The sequence below is a fragment of the Leptidea sinapis genome, chromosome 11, assembly GCF_905404315.1.
Source record: "Leptidea sinapis chromosome 11, ilLepSina1.1, whole genome shotgun sequence".
Taxonomy (NCBI): Eukaryota; Metazoa; Arthropoda; class Insecta; order Lepidoptera; family Pieridae; genus Leptidea; species Leptidea sinapis.
The window spans coordinates 5,250,204-5,268,226 of NC_066275.1; the positions used below are offsets into that span (position 1 = coordinate 5,250,204).

An 18,023-nucleotide genomic window follows, 5' to 3' on the forward strand; every position below is an offset into this window, starting at 1 on the left:
CTGAATTTCATAATAAAACTCCTTGGTTTTTTTTTCGATTCCTTCATGCGCAAAGAGTTTCAACAAACAGCCATATTCTTATTGCTCGATGCGTGGTATCTGTATGAATTTCAAAAACAGAACATTTTCGTTTACGCGCGTTCCACACTACCAGAACGTGGCGCGCCGTAAAAAAAAAGTAGGTTATTCGAAACCCCGCCATTTTTCTTGTAAGAATGAGCGATTCATGTTTTGACAGCACACTGCCGGATATTTTAAACGCTGCAAAAGATATAATATAAAAAATATATATAATATAAAAATAAAGATATAAGATATTAAGTGAATTTTAATGATTGCACTATATAAAATGTAAATTACTACTTAAATAAATAATTCTTTCATTAATACTTAGTTTATTTGTATATAATCAGTAGTGGATAATAGTAGGTTACTACTAGGACTGGCTTTTAATGATAGCAGTAAGCTAACTGTTTCAGAATCTTTAAGAGGATTCATATTCTGGGTGTAGATAAAGTCTTGTATGCAACTGTTGATAATAAGGTATTAAAACACTCATGTGATACTATTATTCATTAAACCCACGTTCGTGTTTTACTACCCCATATTACACAACAGTTGCATAAATAACTAATAAAGATTAGAGACGTCTAAATGATTATTTACTGTATTCTCTAGTTGTATGTATTTATGTGCGTAATGACACCCCGACTTGCGCAGTTATTGTTGAGTCCCATCCATTGCCTAAGTTCGAGGTACTACGGTTCACACAACACTCTAACATCAAATTAATGGTTATGAGTGTTCTTCACGAGCACAACCTCGTCGTTGATGGTCATGATGGAAGCCCTACAGACCAGCTGCGACGCCCACTTCGAGCACACCCACTGAACCTTAGAACCCTTGTACTGCACACTCCTGCGGTTGTACCGATACCGGCCGATTTGCATCACAGGTTTTCCGTATCTTGACAACGTTATTGTAGGATTGGCGTATTCCACTGAAACAACTTATACAGTAAAAAATAACACTTAATAGAGAGAAAAGGCTTACGAGGCGACATCCATTATATAGGTAATTGTTTAGATAATTTAAATGTCTAAATAGAGCATCTAGCTACTGGACAACCGATGAAAACATGCCAGGTTTATTACTTTAGTGTGCCTGACAAGTTACATGTTACACTCGCGATTTGTATGTCACTTTATGTTAGTGTGCGTGCTTTGCTCAAAATAGAGGTGAACAGTCAACCTCAATTTTTTTCGACTTTTTCACACCTGTCATAGTCTATCTAGAGGTATAAATTATTAAAGGGTAATTGCAAATACCATTTTTTCCTCCTTTATTAAGTTGGTTAAAAATCATCTCTGAATCTCTCTATAGTATAAGTTTTTAATGTTATCAGTAATAATGTAGTGAATATGTGAATCTCAAGTTATCGAGAGTTAACAAGGCTACCAAATAGACGGATGAACAGCGTAGTAATAGGGGTTGCATCGTAGTAGATAATAAAGAAGTATGGTGATGCGTTATGAGTCATATCTACTATCAGTGTGGTCAACAAGTGCTGCTGCCTAAAGGCCTACCAAACAAAAAGCTGTTTTTATATATTATCATTTTCGATTATTATATTTAAAAGGCTACGAGAAACAGATTAATATATTTTTTCTATAGAATTCGACGCATTAACCGTTTTTCTACAAAAAAACGCGATATTTGAGGTTCAAATTAAGTTTGATAGACATGTACCGTATTTAACTAAAATTTTACAAGGAAATATTTTCGTTTTAATGAGTATCACAATGTATGTTTACGGCGCCTATGATTGTTTTTTATCTCTTTTATCCTGTTTAAGTATTAGCCTTAACATCATGGGGTCCATTTGCGCGTTTTATCATTTAATCTCATCAAGAACAGTCCACATTACAGAAGGAAGGATACTAAAACATTGTACAATTTCAGTTTAAGTTTAATCGTCATTTTCAGCCTTAACCGGAGTCAAATCAATATACTGGTGATTGTGTTGATTTTTAACTTTAACAATAACGTCGTCAATAGTTATAACGCAGGCACGGCAGCCGGTCGTGCGACGTTTATTACACAGCCATCTCCTTGCGCTGCCGTGCTTTGCTTTGAAATGTAGATTGAACCGCATATCCCCAATCTGGATAGCCGGTCTGCCGAAGCGAGAAAGGGTAAACTTCGCATCTGAAAATTTTACTTTTTGTAATTATCTTTACAAATAAGTGCATATTTTATATTATGGTTCCTAACTACATCCGTCTACCAATGGAATTCGAAAATAAGTAGCATGTAACCTTCAAAGAATAGGCATAGTCTCATCCCTATACGTTTAGTAGCTTTCAGTGATTTTGTGGAAAAATTTCATTTTGTGAATACAATATTTAGAACAAAAACTGCTGATATATGGGGCATTTCCGTTAGAATAATAACTTAAATAATTGATGTCATAGCACCATATCTTGCAATAGTCTTAATTATTGTATTAAAACATGTCGTGTTGCCTGACCTTCTGAAACATACTAAAATTACACCAATATTGAAGTCGGGATGCTCTTCTGACCCGAATAACTAGCGTCGGTTTTGCCGTGCATTGGTTTTGTCAAAAAGTAGACTTTTCATTTTGAGCTTATTTAAACGTACTGTAGAATAGGTAACTGGGTCAATAAGTCAATGAACTTGAATATTTCAATATCATAAGGCGACGTTGCCGGTTTGACGTGCAAAAGTTGTATGGCAACGCTGTCAAAGAGATACCGCCGGCACGTGTAATTTATAGCCTAAACAAATGGTCGGATTTGGTTCGGCCGAACAATCGGACGCGGTCTGGTACCGGACCATATTCGATGGTATGTCGGATTGTCCGTCGCACAAAATTATTATCAGTTATTTAGAGCACTGGCACGGAACGCCAGATATCGTGGGTTCGAGTCCCACATCGTACATAAAATTTTGTTTATCAAATTTTATTTGTGTAAGACTATTATTATTACCGTCCGGACCGTACTGAGTACGACGGCGGACCCACGCTCACCGGTCCGTCTTATGGTCGGGCTGTACCTAATCCAACCATGTGTTTAGGCCTTAAAATACACGTGCCGGCGGTATCTCTTTTACGACGGCGCTATTCAAAGGCAAGGTCGAACTTCGTACGGCGTAGGGTAAGGACATCTTCTATCGATAATTAGCTTTCTTTAATGGGAGTTGTAGCCGATAAGCAATAAGCTGTTTAAGTTTAATTTGAGATTGTTCTGTAATGATTATTGTAAAAATACTACATCCTAGGTATTTAAAACTAAACAGCTACGTAAATTTTATAAATTATGAAGTAGTTTAGAGATAATGATTGTGAATAAGATTTTCTTTTTTCTAGTTCAATTTTGATATTTATTTTCTTTGAAAATTTCACTTTTATAATTCAGGGATTTTAATTTAATAATTAATTTTACTATACTTCTGTGGACAAGTATAACATGTATTTTGATTAATTTCATATGTATGCAATCCTTACTGTATTTATATTTGACTATAGGTAGTCCATCTAGGCGAGATTTAGACAACATAAACATAAACCAATATTAAGTCCTGCTTCACCAAACTTCGATGGTTGTACATGTTTTAAGAATAAGAGAATATGCGAGTCACCTTGTAGAAAGTTTCCACCTCTCCTTCATCCTTGTAAGGTTGCTTATAAAACCAAAATAATAACAAGAAATTTGGAAGCATCAATGATAATACGATTGATTGCTATATTGGAAATATATTTCTCAAATAATTGCAAATAGTTAATTATTAACATTTACAAATAAAACAGTAATACAAATAAAATACATTTGATAATATGATAATGATAATAATTATGAATATAGTATATTTAAAATAAAATGAAACATTTATTAATTTAATGAGTTTCAATTTATATACATGCATAAAATATGTTAATTAAATAAAGTGACCACAGTTTCGAATTCTACATTGTCCATACATTGTGGAACAAATAAAAGTTTGATTTTGTTATCAAAATTGATGAACGTTACAAATTTAATTTGTATAATTGATCCCAGAAGTGAGGGAATTCACCTTAAAAATAACTAATTGTTTATATTTGAAAGAGTAACATCTCAAGTCCATTTCCTAAAATCTGTAATCTCAGCAAAAAAAAAATAAAAATCATTGGTACCACATTCTGCATCAACAAAGCGTGTATGGTAAAAGCCAAAGATTGCCCATATAAGCAGACTTTTACATTTAATTGGTTAAAGAAACGGCATTCAGTTTCAATTGTACTTATAAATAGACTTGTTCTTGAGTTCCGATTCGTTCATAACCAATAAAGCTTTGTACAGATAAGGGAATGATTTAGACGCTTGTCGATATTAGACACAGCAAAGCCTCAGTGACCTTGATGATTGTTTCTGAATACATATATTTGTCCGTTAATGGTTATGATAGTAGCCCGACACCCTCTATGCCACGACATGCACCGCCATTGCACCCGTGGACCTTTATAACTGCTACGGCGGCTGTACTTATGACCACCAATTTTCAATATTTGATTCCCATATCTGGATATTTCATACGAGTAATCTGAAACAGCACATAACGAAATTTCATAAAAAGCGATTCTTAAATTGATGTGCTACACAAAACAATTTATTATATACCCTTAAACAAAAATAGTAAACAGTTTGTAATTTTAATGAAATATAAAATAGAAAACCCTGGTGTTAGAAGTAAAATTTATACACGAACAACATTTGTAGTAGCGAAAATAAAATTTGTAAATAAATTATATGGTTTCATTGCTAGCCCTTCTAGGGAACGCTTCGTGCTCATAGATTGATATACTATCAAGGTCAGTATGTTTATTGCGCCATTGCTAAATGCACCTGAAGGATTGCATCAATAAATTAAATCGGCAGCAACTCAATGAATGACGTGATTGGTAATTTGCTTAGATAAATTAAACGTGTAGATAGAGCATCTTGCTGCAAGACAACCGATGAAAACAGGCCAGGTTTATTGCTCTCGTCTGCGGGACAAGCTACGTCTTACACTCACGATTTGTATGTCACTTTGTGTTAGAGTCCGTGCATTGCTCAAAATAGAGGTTAAGTTTCAACATCATTTTTCCGACGTTTTCACATCAGTCACAGTTCATATACACGTATAAATGATCTAAGCCTTTACATATCGTGACGCTTTTGTTTCATTCAATACTCACAAAATAAATGATAGCGTGACAATAAAATAAATAAAATTCACTTTAATATTACGTATTACTTATTCTTTTTGTTTTATTTGACTTAAGTACTAATTTCATAACAATTTAAATTTGCTACAATAAATAACAATAACGGAAATGAATAAAACCAACATTTACAATATTAATAAAATGACTTAGGATTTATGACTAGATTACACCAATTGTTTAAGTATTAACACTTTTATTTATATACTTATTTATGTACCTTGGGCCTGTTTATTCTTATCATTCTTCGCAACTCAATGCGGTATAGTTTTATCATGTTATATTTTTTTATTAACACACTAAATATACAAGTTCCAATATGTGAATGAATAATATTCTAAGAACAGTTTCATTCTAAGAAGAGCAATAACCGATAAAGAAATAGTTTATAATTTACTGTAGCTTTATTATATAATTATATATGTTATTGATACTTGCTTTCATTATTGATAATAATTGATGAATTAAAACCAAACTAATATTATTAACTACCTATATCAGACTCTAACCTGCTTCTATCGAACGTGAATGTTGAAATAAACATCTGATTAGATTTTCTTCTCTTTTCCGAGACAATGAAAGTGGTAAATGATTTAAAAAACACATCTTAGTCCGTTTACTTGGGACTAACTTTAGAAGAGTGCAGTTCATCAAAACAATTAAAACAATATGACTTCTTACATTCAATGCATTGTGTCCTCACTTTTCTTATCTTACTGCGCGTCTCATTACTGCTGAAACTCATTCTCAGCTTCACGTAGCAGAGGGCACAGTTCCTCCTCTTGTCGATTATAGTAAGCTGGTGATTCCACTTCAATCTCATGTATTTGCATCCTGAATCAAATACGTCAGTGAGATAAAAATATTATATTTCTAAAACACCAAGTCCCCACTTATACCTACACACTTTAAATTACATTTTTATCTCATTAAATTGTGGTATTGAACAGAATTGTCCACTTTCACATTGAATTACCTACTCTTTGTAAAAATGTATTTTCTGTTTCTGAAAAGAGAACAAAATCTCATTCATAGAAATGTTTATTATTTACATTTATTTATTTATTTCCAAAACCTTATTTGTAAACTTAGTCTAAAATCCATACTCTAAAATGTCATAAATTCTTAAAAACATCTCGTCACATTTCACACTATGATATAACAACGTGATATCGTACGACAGTCCTCAGTCACACGATCGTTTCATGAATGTGTTTGTGAAAACGTTAATTTTAAGCTTTTCAAACGCCAAACTTTTTTAACGAGCTGTGTAATAACCTTGTTATCAAAATGGTGTGAGGTTTCCTAAATGTAAATTCCGCTAAGATTTGTGTTCAATCAATTCCACAAGTGTTTAGCCTCTTCAGGAGATGTTGACTCGGAAGATGCTGGCACGAGAGTCAAATTGATTGAAGACAAATCTTAGCGGAATTTGCAATTAATAAAACTCATAACATTTGGATAATTATGGATTTACACAAAATAACGCTTGATACAATAAAACTATTTAACTATATTTTTGTTAATTACCTTGTGGGTTTGTTTTGTGTTTTAATTCTATGCATTTTTAAGTCTCCAGGGAATGAGGCCTTAGTGGGTATGTTTATCGTTCACTTTGTATATCTCATTCATAAAAGTTGTTATGGATCCTCGACATCCGAGACTCCATTTGCTGCAAACCCATTGAGCTCGCGGTCCTTTCGATGAACTACATTTGTTATACCGATACTTTCCCAACAAGATAACCGGATTTCCAAATCGTGATTTTGTAAATGTGGGCCCTGAAATATTTCATAAGTAATGTAAGTAAAGTCGGTTACCTAACTATAAATAGTACTAAATATAATAACTATAATAAATGGTACTAAAAAAAGAGTAAAATATAAACTTACATAAAACTTATTTTTACTAACTTAATATATATATAAAATAACATTAAAAATTTTCATATTTAGCCAAATGACAAGCGGGTTCCGGCAAATTTTGATGTTTTGATAACAATCTGTTTTCGATACAAAAGATACCAGCTGTTGCTGCAATTATTTTTGGTCTGGATTTAAAAACAGGTTTAAAATATAAAATTATTTAAAAGTAGCCAATTATAAAAAAAAAATACTTACAAATATCTCCTCAGCTAATAAAGGTTACAAAATTAATACACATTTTATCAATTTTAACAGCATTAATTTACAATAAAAGATAACTATAAGTTTCACAATTTCGTTTGACTAGATATAGGTACATATTTTTTTTATATTTTTAATACCTACTAACCAATATAAATTCTTTGAAGTGAAACAAAATGTTAATCATTTTCGACTCAATGTCATGTATGAAAAGTCTGATATTGAATGAAAGGGTTCTATATCGTCAATGTTTAAGAGACTTATTGTTATAATAATATATTTTCCTCGAAGATTATAATAATATTTACTAAAAACATAATAACTGGACTACGAAACATCGTGAACGACTAATGTGTATATATTACGTGATAAAGGTATTAAATGGCTTAACTGAAAGTATTAACTTGTATGGCCTTGTGGAAACAAAGAACGACGGCAAACAAATGCCAGCATTTGAAATTTGTAAAAGTCTTCCGTCTCTTTCCCTCGCGTCACCTTACAAACTCTTGTTCTTTTCTTCCACAGGTTACTTTCGCCATCGTTCGTGATATTTGTACTACGTAAATGTAGTCAGTTATCGGAGTTCGCCGATAACCGACTCCATTTACCGTTGTCCTCTCCATTTGTCGCCGCCTTAACAAATGGCGGAAGTTCAATTCGCTATAACGCACGGTCGACGCATCTTTTTTTTTTGTAATTAGTGAGGGAACCTTCCCATTCACCTGATTTTATGACAGTCTAAAACTTTAATAGCAGTGTTAGTTATTTCGCTTTACAATAGCCCTGCCATGAGTCCACACAGATGCTCGACAACTTTGACGACAACCCCTACCTTTGATGAGGTAATACCGATAGCTTTCGAATGACATCAGCGGATTTCCAAACCGCAATATTAAATATCCCATATATTTGTTGCAACAAGGGATTACTTGAACATTTTACTCCTTATAAATTACAACTTGCTTCTGCTCGTGACTTAGACCGGGTTAAATTTGTAACCCAACCGTTGCGTTGAGTAACGAGTATACCAAAAAATTTCGAGATAAAATGTACTCACAACGTGTGTGTGTTAATAAAGTCATGATAATCATTTACGATTTAAATCGTAACAAACAAAAAATTATCATTCATTGAATAAGGCGGTATTTTGCGGAAATCCATAAGTATCAACATGATTCTCGTGCCAGAATTTGGCGAGTCAGTATCAACTGAGGATGCCTCGTGTAGTCGATTGATTGAAGACAAATATTAGCGGAATTTACACTCAAGGTACCCTAAAATATTTCGATAAAAAATTTACAAACTCACGTTCACGTATAATTCTAATTAGAATATTTTGAGGATTCAGTTCCACGATCCAACCAAGAAGTACATCGCCGACCAATATATAATGGATACACTTACATGTTTTATTTGAACAATAATACTACTTTTTTTATGGATTAGATGTTAAGTGATCACCACCGCTCACAATCTCTTGCAACACCAGAGGAGTTTCAGGAGCGTTGCCGGCCTTTATGGAAGGAGTACGCGATTTTTTTGAAGGTACCCATGTCGTATCGTCCCGGAAACACCGCACAAGGACGCTCATTCCACAGCTTTGTAGTACGTGGAAGAAAACCGCACTGTGGAAGACCGCCACACATCCAGATGGTGGGGATGATATCCTAACTTGTGGCGTGTAACTTTTGAAACTGAGATTTTGAGTGATTTTTGAAACTTTTGTAAATTTATAAGTCTTAAGCTGTTTGAAATAATCTGCGGCACTGATTATAATTGCTTCTATGTATGTTTGTCAGCAAAACTTTTGATTATATTAATTTCTTAATATTTATGAACAAGCGCTACCTACCAACGTCCTGGAGCGCCAAAAAAAAACAAGTAATAATTACATTTATATAACTGATGTTATTTAATATTATTATCACTTTAAAGAACACTTTAATCAGTAGTGACTTAATAAACGGTACATTTCCACGACAATACCAACATTAATATTTTCTGTTTATTTTGGTAACGACCTTATTGTAATGATAAAGGAATATAATTAAAAAAAATTGTTTTTTTAAGAGATAACCCTCACCCCCTCACGTCTGGGATTAATTACACAAAGTAAATTTGAAAACAAAATTTATGGACGATGCGGGACTCGAACCCGTGGCCTCTCGTGTTCCGTGCGAGCGCTCTTTCCATTGAGCTAACCGATCGAGTGATGTATTGTTGATAAATCTTGTATGTCCTGTTCAACTCTTGTTTAACGATTATATGCTATAATTAGCATAATATAATATTCAGACCTTTACTATATAGATAAGTTCATTTGATTCGTGTCCTACAGCAGTGTCAACTAACATTTATCACCATATTAACACAATTGGTAGTTATATCTCATATAAGCAACAGTGCTAAGTTCGAGTATTCATCAATTATAGTGAATTCTAAGTGGAAGCTCTGCCCAAATACAGTGATTATAAGAGTTCTGTATGTTAAAATTACAATCCCTTCTACATGTTATTATAAAAATACACTGTTTATAGAAAATCGCCTATTAGTAGTAGTGGTATATTCTACAACGGAGAAATATAATAGAGAATACCTAAGCAATCGTTTTTGCTAAATTTTTGGTGGCCGGAAATTATATCTTAGTGTTTTTTAAATGTTTTTAATGATGTCTGATTTTCATGTTTGTTAACATGACAAATAAATATTATTAATAGAAATATATACAGATACAATCCAACTAATGAACATGGTTGGTATTCAGCTTTATGATTTCTTTCTCCAGGGTCCAGACAGCTCCCCTGCATCCCCTGCTGCTCCACTTATTACACCGCCATTGATACACAGGACCTTTGCTCTTTTTGAGGTAATATCTGTAATTTTGGAACTCCATAACTCCATTTCCACCGCGGGACATTGAATATCTGGGTTCTGCAATATAGATTCTATATAATAAAAATACTTTATATTAAACATATTTTAACTAGTTTTGAACACTCGTGACCATGAGATCATAGAAATATGGAAAATAACAAATCATCGTCACAAAAGTGTCATTACTGATTTGGAGAAGAAAAAATATTTATGAGAACAGAAAATTTATTCCTAATATTTAGATCCCGTAACGTCTGTGATGTTTAGTGATTTTGGGGTGAGAGATAAATCCGAGGTAGAATGTATAAACTTATGAACTAACGAATGTATTCTAGGGCGAATAATTAGTTATACATCAGTAGTGTAGATACAAAACAGAATATGTTGCGGTATTTCATTCATCAACAAAAATAAACAATCAGCAGAAATTAGGCTTATCTATTATTAATAAGTGTTTTCATTTAAATAATTTTAAAGGCTGTTCTTTATATAATAGATATATTTAGACTAAACGCAAAGGAGCTCAAGGTTCTGTAATAATAGTGATAGTATATTTTTTAAATCTTTAATTAATCAAATCATTAATTAATGAACATAACACCCGAGAAAAAAACCTATTTGTATATAATAAATACATTAATCCTAATGACAGTGCACATTATTAAATTTAATAATTTCATCCTCAAACGTCCATATGGCCGCTCTACAGTTTTTGCTGCTCCATTTATTGCAGACCCATTGCGTTTTGGGTGTTTTGCTCCCGTTGATTTTGTAATAACGATGCTCACCAACAATGATAACCGGCTTCCCACACCTTGACACAGTAAATAACACCTCCTCTGCAATTATATTTATTCACTAATAAGTCTTTATAATAGAAAACTATTACTTATTACTGTACACAGTCTTGGATCCGAAATGTTAGTAAGGTTGATATGTTTTCGGAGTTCTGTATTTATATTGCATGTGCCTAAAAGTCAGTAACTTATTTTTATAAAACTCACATTCTCCTATAACACCAGAGGAATGACAGGGGCGTTTCCAACCTTTTAGGAAACAGTACATGTTCATTCATTTCACAGTTTGGTCGTAAGTGGAAAAAAGTTGTTTGAAATCTGTAGGATACATCCAGATGGTTGGGATGATATCCAGGTTTGAGGCGTAGTGTGCGAAGGTGTCATTCGGAAAACCTTATACGTCTACAAACAACCATTAAAAAAGTTGCGTTCATAAGTGAACACTGTTATATCAAGAATCTTATAGTTTTTCTTTCCATTACCACACCTTCAGTAAGATTATATAAGTTCACAACTGGAATACGTCAAATCTCCAACCAAAATATTAATACTAATAATAATACCTATATATAATCGGTGAATACATGATCAGATAAATGTTATTGAGATTTTTAAGGCTATTTCGTGACGTCAATTTATAAATAAAACAATAAATAGCACAACAATTATTATAATTGTTTTTATTAATAACTTGCATAACCTATGATGAGTTTATTTATAGATCAAAGTTTTATAATAAGAAACTTAACCTTTGACGAACCGAATTGTATTCTAATAGAACACGCCTTTGGATTGATGAATCCTTCTTAATTAAAAAAAATTTAAATAAACAAAATATCATTATACTTTAGATAATGTATACGTCTAGATAGAGTGTAACATCTGTGAACGCACACTAAAACAAAGTGACTAACTAACTTATCGCGAGTATAATAGCTATCATGCACATTAAAGTGGCCTGTTGTCATGCGTCGCCTAGAATCAAGAGGCTCTATCTAGACGTATAAATGACTTAAGTAATATACGACACAAATGTTATGGTCCTGTCGATGACCGGTAATACACATACATCCATATTTACCAAACACATATTATATTATATTATTATAATATATATATATATAACTAGTCCAAAGTCAGTAAACAAAATACATTATATGCGACTGAAGTAAAATATTTTGACTCATGATCTATTTTACTTTTTTCTCGCAAATGTTGACAAGTGAAGTTATACATTTGATTTAAAAATTATGAAATAAATTTTATTTTAATAAATAATCCCTTACGCTTTATGCAAGTAAGTCAATATATGATTTTTCTTTTAAATTTATTAATTGATGAAAGGGTAAAGTGTTGGTCATTTAAATTAACTAAAAACTATTTTATTGTATTATAATTTTACGATTTAAAAAATCCTGAAGGTTAAGTCAGCTCATGTCAATATAAGCTTGTTAAAAAAGGTACTAAGTATATCTAATATATAAAATTCTCGTGTCATGGTGTTAAACATTGAACTCCTCCGAAACGGCTTGACCGATTCTCATGAAATATTGGGTAGGTCTGAGGATCGGACAACAACTATTTTTCATCCCCCTAAATGTTAAGGGTGGTCCACACGAAATTTTTTATTTTAATTTTTTGTCATTTTTTTTTAAATTTGTATGATTATGAGTCAGCATTAAAAAATACATACGACTTCAAATTTTCACTCATCTGCGATCAACAGTTACTTTTGTATTGCGATTTTAATATCGGCAATACAACGTTTGCTACGTCAGCTAGTATAATATATAATATGTAATATATGCTCACGACAGTCTATAGTTAGTGTTCCAATCTAAATAGCGAAAACTGCCCGAAAATACTAAAAACACTATAGAACGTTTTTTCCGTCAGAAAAATAATCTGTATTACTCTCAAGTCGCACCTAAAGATGTTCTACTTCAAAAGTGGAATTAGAGAAGGTGTTGCAATGTAACCATAGACCTGCAATACACTAGCGTATAGATGAACTGACAATCTCATAACGCGTGACCAATATTGATTGTTCAAAGAATTAGCTAGTGGTTCGCTCATTCTAATTGCAAGCGTGGCTGACAGTTTGCGACTTTTCAATCAAAATCGGTTACGGTATCAAACGATTCGCTTTGCTTTTCTATATTGATGTATCTCCGTTAGAGATGTTCTTCGCTCACGCACTGTCCGTTCGTCTATAAGTTAGTAACGATATTAAAAGTCTCTGCTTGTTTAACTCTGCTATGATATTATTTTAGGACATTGTCTAAACACGACTTATTTATATCTCACGAATGATGCGAATGACAATCATTAATCTTGAGAATTTCACCTTGAACTGTAAATATAGAGGCTTTACAGCCAGTTGACTTTCTGCTGCACAACCAATACTTTTTCACTCCATTATATTTGCTGGACAGATTGTATCTGTAACTTCCAAGCAACAACACCGGCTTTCCAAATCTCGACATTGTGTACTGTATGGCTTTAGCATCTGAAATTCAAACATATATATATATATATATAATATATTTTAAAATTTTGAGCATTTTAATCCGTACGTAACTTAACACAAGTGTATGTAAAAATAATCTATAATATAATATATATCCATAATATAATATATGTCTATATATAATATGTGTTCCGTAAGACAGAATATCTCCTTAACCTTAATTATGACAAATGTTACCAACTGAAAAAAAGAAGGTTAATTTGCTTTTGGTTGTTATTTATAATCCAACACGTAAATTAAAAAATGAGACTTAATTAATTTTTTATTTTATATATACTCTGGACTCACACACTCACAACAAGTTTGTTCAGCAATATCAGTTCCCTTTTAGATATCATTTTATTTTCACAATAAATAGAATACTTTTACATAAAAATATCGGCCTCACTTATCGAACTTAAAACGATCTCTGTCCATTTTTAATCGAAGAATTTTAATAATATTCACTTAGATTTAATAAAAGGAAAGGACGATTGAATGAAATTGGCTTCATACAAAAATTAACTTGATTCTATTTATTACATACTAGTTGACCCGACAGACGTGGTTCTGTATATAATAAATAAAATAATGTTTATGAATTTGTCAATAATATATCATAACATCAAGAATTATTTCGTAAAATATGCTCCCTGTTGTTGTAACGAAATTGTTTTACAGCAGCACTGTCAAACCGTGCGTCAATAAATTCTCTCATAGAAAATATGTCCATACAAAACAAATATCGGACGACCACACATCAAAGGAAAAACAAAATTGTTGTACACTACAAAACACTTTCATATTTATTCACCTTTTAAACCTTCCCTGGACTTCCACAAATAATTCAAGACCAATATTAGCCAAATCGGTCCAGCCGTTCTCTAGTTTTAGCGAGACTAACGAACAGCAATTCATTTTTATATATATATTGTACATTATAGGTAACAATTGAAGTATATTTGTCCTTTTCATTACGGTGCATATCGTATACAACTGTTACATTCACATGATGACTGACATGCCACGACAACGCATGATGTTGGTGCTGGTAACCATGTTAGCTCTTCACCCTGTCACACAAGTGATCGAGACTCAGGTGATTCGGAAATGGGGCCTAACTTAAAGCAATAATATATTTAATTAATGCGAATGCGAGTTCTTGCAGCTTACGATTTCATTTTCAATGACCATAATGGACGCCCGACACCGACTTCTGCTGTTCACACATATCCACAAAGACTTACGCGAGCTATTCTTGTAACTGTTATGCTTTCTATACCTGTACATACCCGCTTGTATTATTGGTTTACCACTCCTCGATGTGGTGAGAACTACTGAAATAAAGGAGATACTATGAGTAGAATATCAAAGTCGAGCTTTTGAAAGTCGACATTTTCTCATTTAGATTTGATAGAAAAAGTGCAGGCGAACAAGCATGCGGACATCAAAGAAGAATTATGAAAGGAGGGTATTATTGTTCATAAGATAAGTGTATCTATAAAGAAGGCGTTGACTTTACTTATCAGTGCTCGATATATTCATAAAGAATTGTTATGGGCTGCATCATTTAACTAAGTGAGACATTATGCCCTTTAAAAATATTAATGATGCAATTAAATGCTTACTTAATATAGGGTAGGCCAAGGACAACAGAGATTTGCAGATACAAAATATAACATCTATATTTTTTTAATAAAATTATTTAAAGCGAAGGTTAAAATTTATTGAAATAAATATAGATTTTTTTATGACAAAATCAAGACTGCCTTTATTCTGTATAACATCACCATATGATTGATTATTAATTTATTTATATAGGAATTTATAATTGGACTAGCTGACCCGACAGACGTTGTTCTGTATATAATAAATAAAATAATGTTTTATATGAATTTGTCAATAATATATCATAACATCAAAAATTACTTCGTAAAATATGCACCCTGCTGTCGTAATGAAATTGTTTCACAGCAGAACTGTCAAACCGGTCGTCAATAAATCCTCTCATAGAAATTATGTATGGACACATCAAAGGAAAAACAAATTTGTTGTTTTTATTTAATTTAGCAGCATTTTCCTATTTATTCACCTTTTAATTCCTTCTCTGGACTTCCACAAATAATTCAAGACCAAAATTAGCCAAATCGGTCCAGCCGCTCTCGAGTTTTAGCGAGACTAACGAACAACAATTCATTTTTATATATATAGATAGATAGATAGATTAGATTTGGGCTATCGAGCTCTCAGTCGACAGAAATATCTATACTAACAGATGCCGGTTTATTAATGAAATTTGTAATGTACATAGCTAAAGACAAGTCCAAAGCTTCTCAACTCCTGCGTGATAGACAATGTTCTTAGCTATTATATGTACCTAAAGTAGCGACAATTTGGTAATGTATTGAACTAATTAACTCATACAATAATACAATTTTTTGTATAAGAGGCTCGCGGGATGGGGAGTGGTGAGACGACCGCCCATGAACATCCAACAGGGGTCCAGAGATGCGTTGCCTTTAATGTGGGAGTTTCTCTGTAGGATAGGTAGGAGCTCTATTCTGGAAGTTCCCTTAGTCGTTCCTGTTTGGGAAAATTGATCAATATTGCTTTATGATGACATTTTAATGACTAGATAAATAAAAATAACATTCAGAATAATAAATAATAATAAAATATTGACACAATTAATGAGAATAAGTATACATATTTAAGTAATTGAATATATTATTACTCTGATTTAAATTACTTCTTAATATCGTTTAATTTATATACAAATCTATAGTTTCTAGCGATCTGATATACTTCACATACACTTTCTTTATATATTTATACCATCTACGTGAGCTACCAACTCTGAAGGGTATTTATAATCTATATATTAGGCTTAGCACGCACTGCGATTAAAGGCGAGCGGTTTAGAAATAGCTGAAAATGCAAAACCGCCTACAACCTCGCACTGCGGTTGGCGTTTTGCTTAATTTTATTCACGTATCACCATGGATTTCTGGCAAGCAGCATGTGTTGCGGCTTTGGTTTTCCAAATTGAAAAAAGAAAGCGAAAACAGCGCCGCCATAGGTACTGGGTACACCCATTAACAGATCAAAGACATTTGAATGGATATTTTTGCAAAATATACAACCACGTGCGGCAGCATCCCGATAAGTTTATTAATTAATACAGAATGTCTATTTGCATATTTCTAATAGTTTGTACGGAAAAAAAAATTAGGAAGTTCATAATATCAGTGTTAGGAAAATACGTCCTAACGTTGGCTGAGAACTTTCCTTTTTGCGAATCGCGCTGCTGCCTCCTTTGTTATCATTCTAGTTATTAAATAATCCTTACATGTTTTAAAGCATTAATATCTCTGTCTTTATTGTTTTTTAACATTTGTATTGTTATTTTTTCTTTTCTTTATTTAATGTTAATTGTACATATCTATTGTAATTGTAAAAAATTTGGTGGCAGTTTTTCGCAAATAAAAAATTATTATTATTATTATTTACTGACTTTAGACAATTTATTACAATCTGTGGGCTAGTATCTTCACTATAAAGACACTGCATTTCGTAAGGCAATATCACCTAAAGATCTATCCTCTGCGCTCGCGCAGTCGGGACTGAATAGAAAACTGAATGCGGTTAACCGCCGTGCGTGCGCCAACATACTAATACTATGGGGCACAAAAAAAACGCGCTTTTACAAACCGCGATCAAAATGTAGCAAGTTGCGTTTTTAAAATCAGTCACTGAAAAAAGTCGCTAATGCGTGCGCTTGTAAAGAAAGCTATGTGTCAATTTTTTTGCGTTTTCAGGCTTACGTTTAATCGCAGTGCGTGCTAAGCCAAAGTGTTTGGAGAGAGCATGGCTTATGGTGGTCACTTACCAACAGATGTTTCGGAATCTCGAAAGTGCTCCAATATCAAAATGCCCAGGGTTCAAAGGAGCATTGTCTAAAACACCACTTCAACTTTGTCTTATTTTATGGAATGGCGAAACGAGTATCACCCATTTAAATAAATTACTTTTAATGGATTAAAATAAACGTTAAAAAATTACCCGCATTTTAATCCCTTGAAGAGTACTTTATTTAAAGTGAATCACTTGTTTGATCATCAATCATCGATCAACCAATGCTTCAACAACTACTGCACGTGCTTGTGTTCATGGGAACTGATGGATATAATAACATTATTAAGAGTCTTGATGGTACTTCTACAACCGACGCTCCTCTTGACACACCTCCAGAACTCGCCAGTAGGACCGCTCCTACAGAAATTGTATCTATTGTTCTTGTATAAGATCACGGGCCTACCCTTGACCGACTTTGTCATTCGTGCAACAGCTGGAAACAACGTTGGCATTATGAATGCTTAATACATTTTATTTCTTTATTTGGATTTTTAAAAAAATCAACCCAAAAGAAAGAAAACACATAAAAA

General features: G+C 32.8%; 1 protein-coding gene across 30 annotated transcripts in view; it reads right to left on the minus strand.

Annotated features, from left to right (window-relative positions):
- The window catches only part of LOC126966718 (modifier of mdg4-like), a 341,756-nt gene that overhangs the window by 175,180 nt on the left and 148,553 nt on the right, over positions 1-18,023 (minus strand). The window contains exon 5 of one of the 30 annotated variants that reach the window (XM_050810941.1): positions 1,949-2,208. The exons of 24 other annotated variants lie outside the window; for them this stretch is intronic. In XM_050810941.1, the coding sequence (XP_050666898.1) occupies positions 1,970-2,208 (239 nt within the window). In that variant the 3' untranslated portion in view covers positions 1,949-1,969. Of the gene's footprint in view, positions 1-1,948; positions 2,209-3,761; positions 4,609-6,297; positions 7,054-10,044; positions 10,330-10,899; positions 11,112-13,357; positions 13,579-18,023 lie in introns of those variants that run through there. 5 more of the 30 variants (XM_050810969.1, XM_050810973.1, XM_050810976.1 and 2 more) reach the window with 5 other exon arrangements.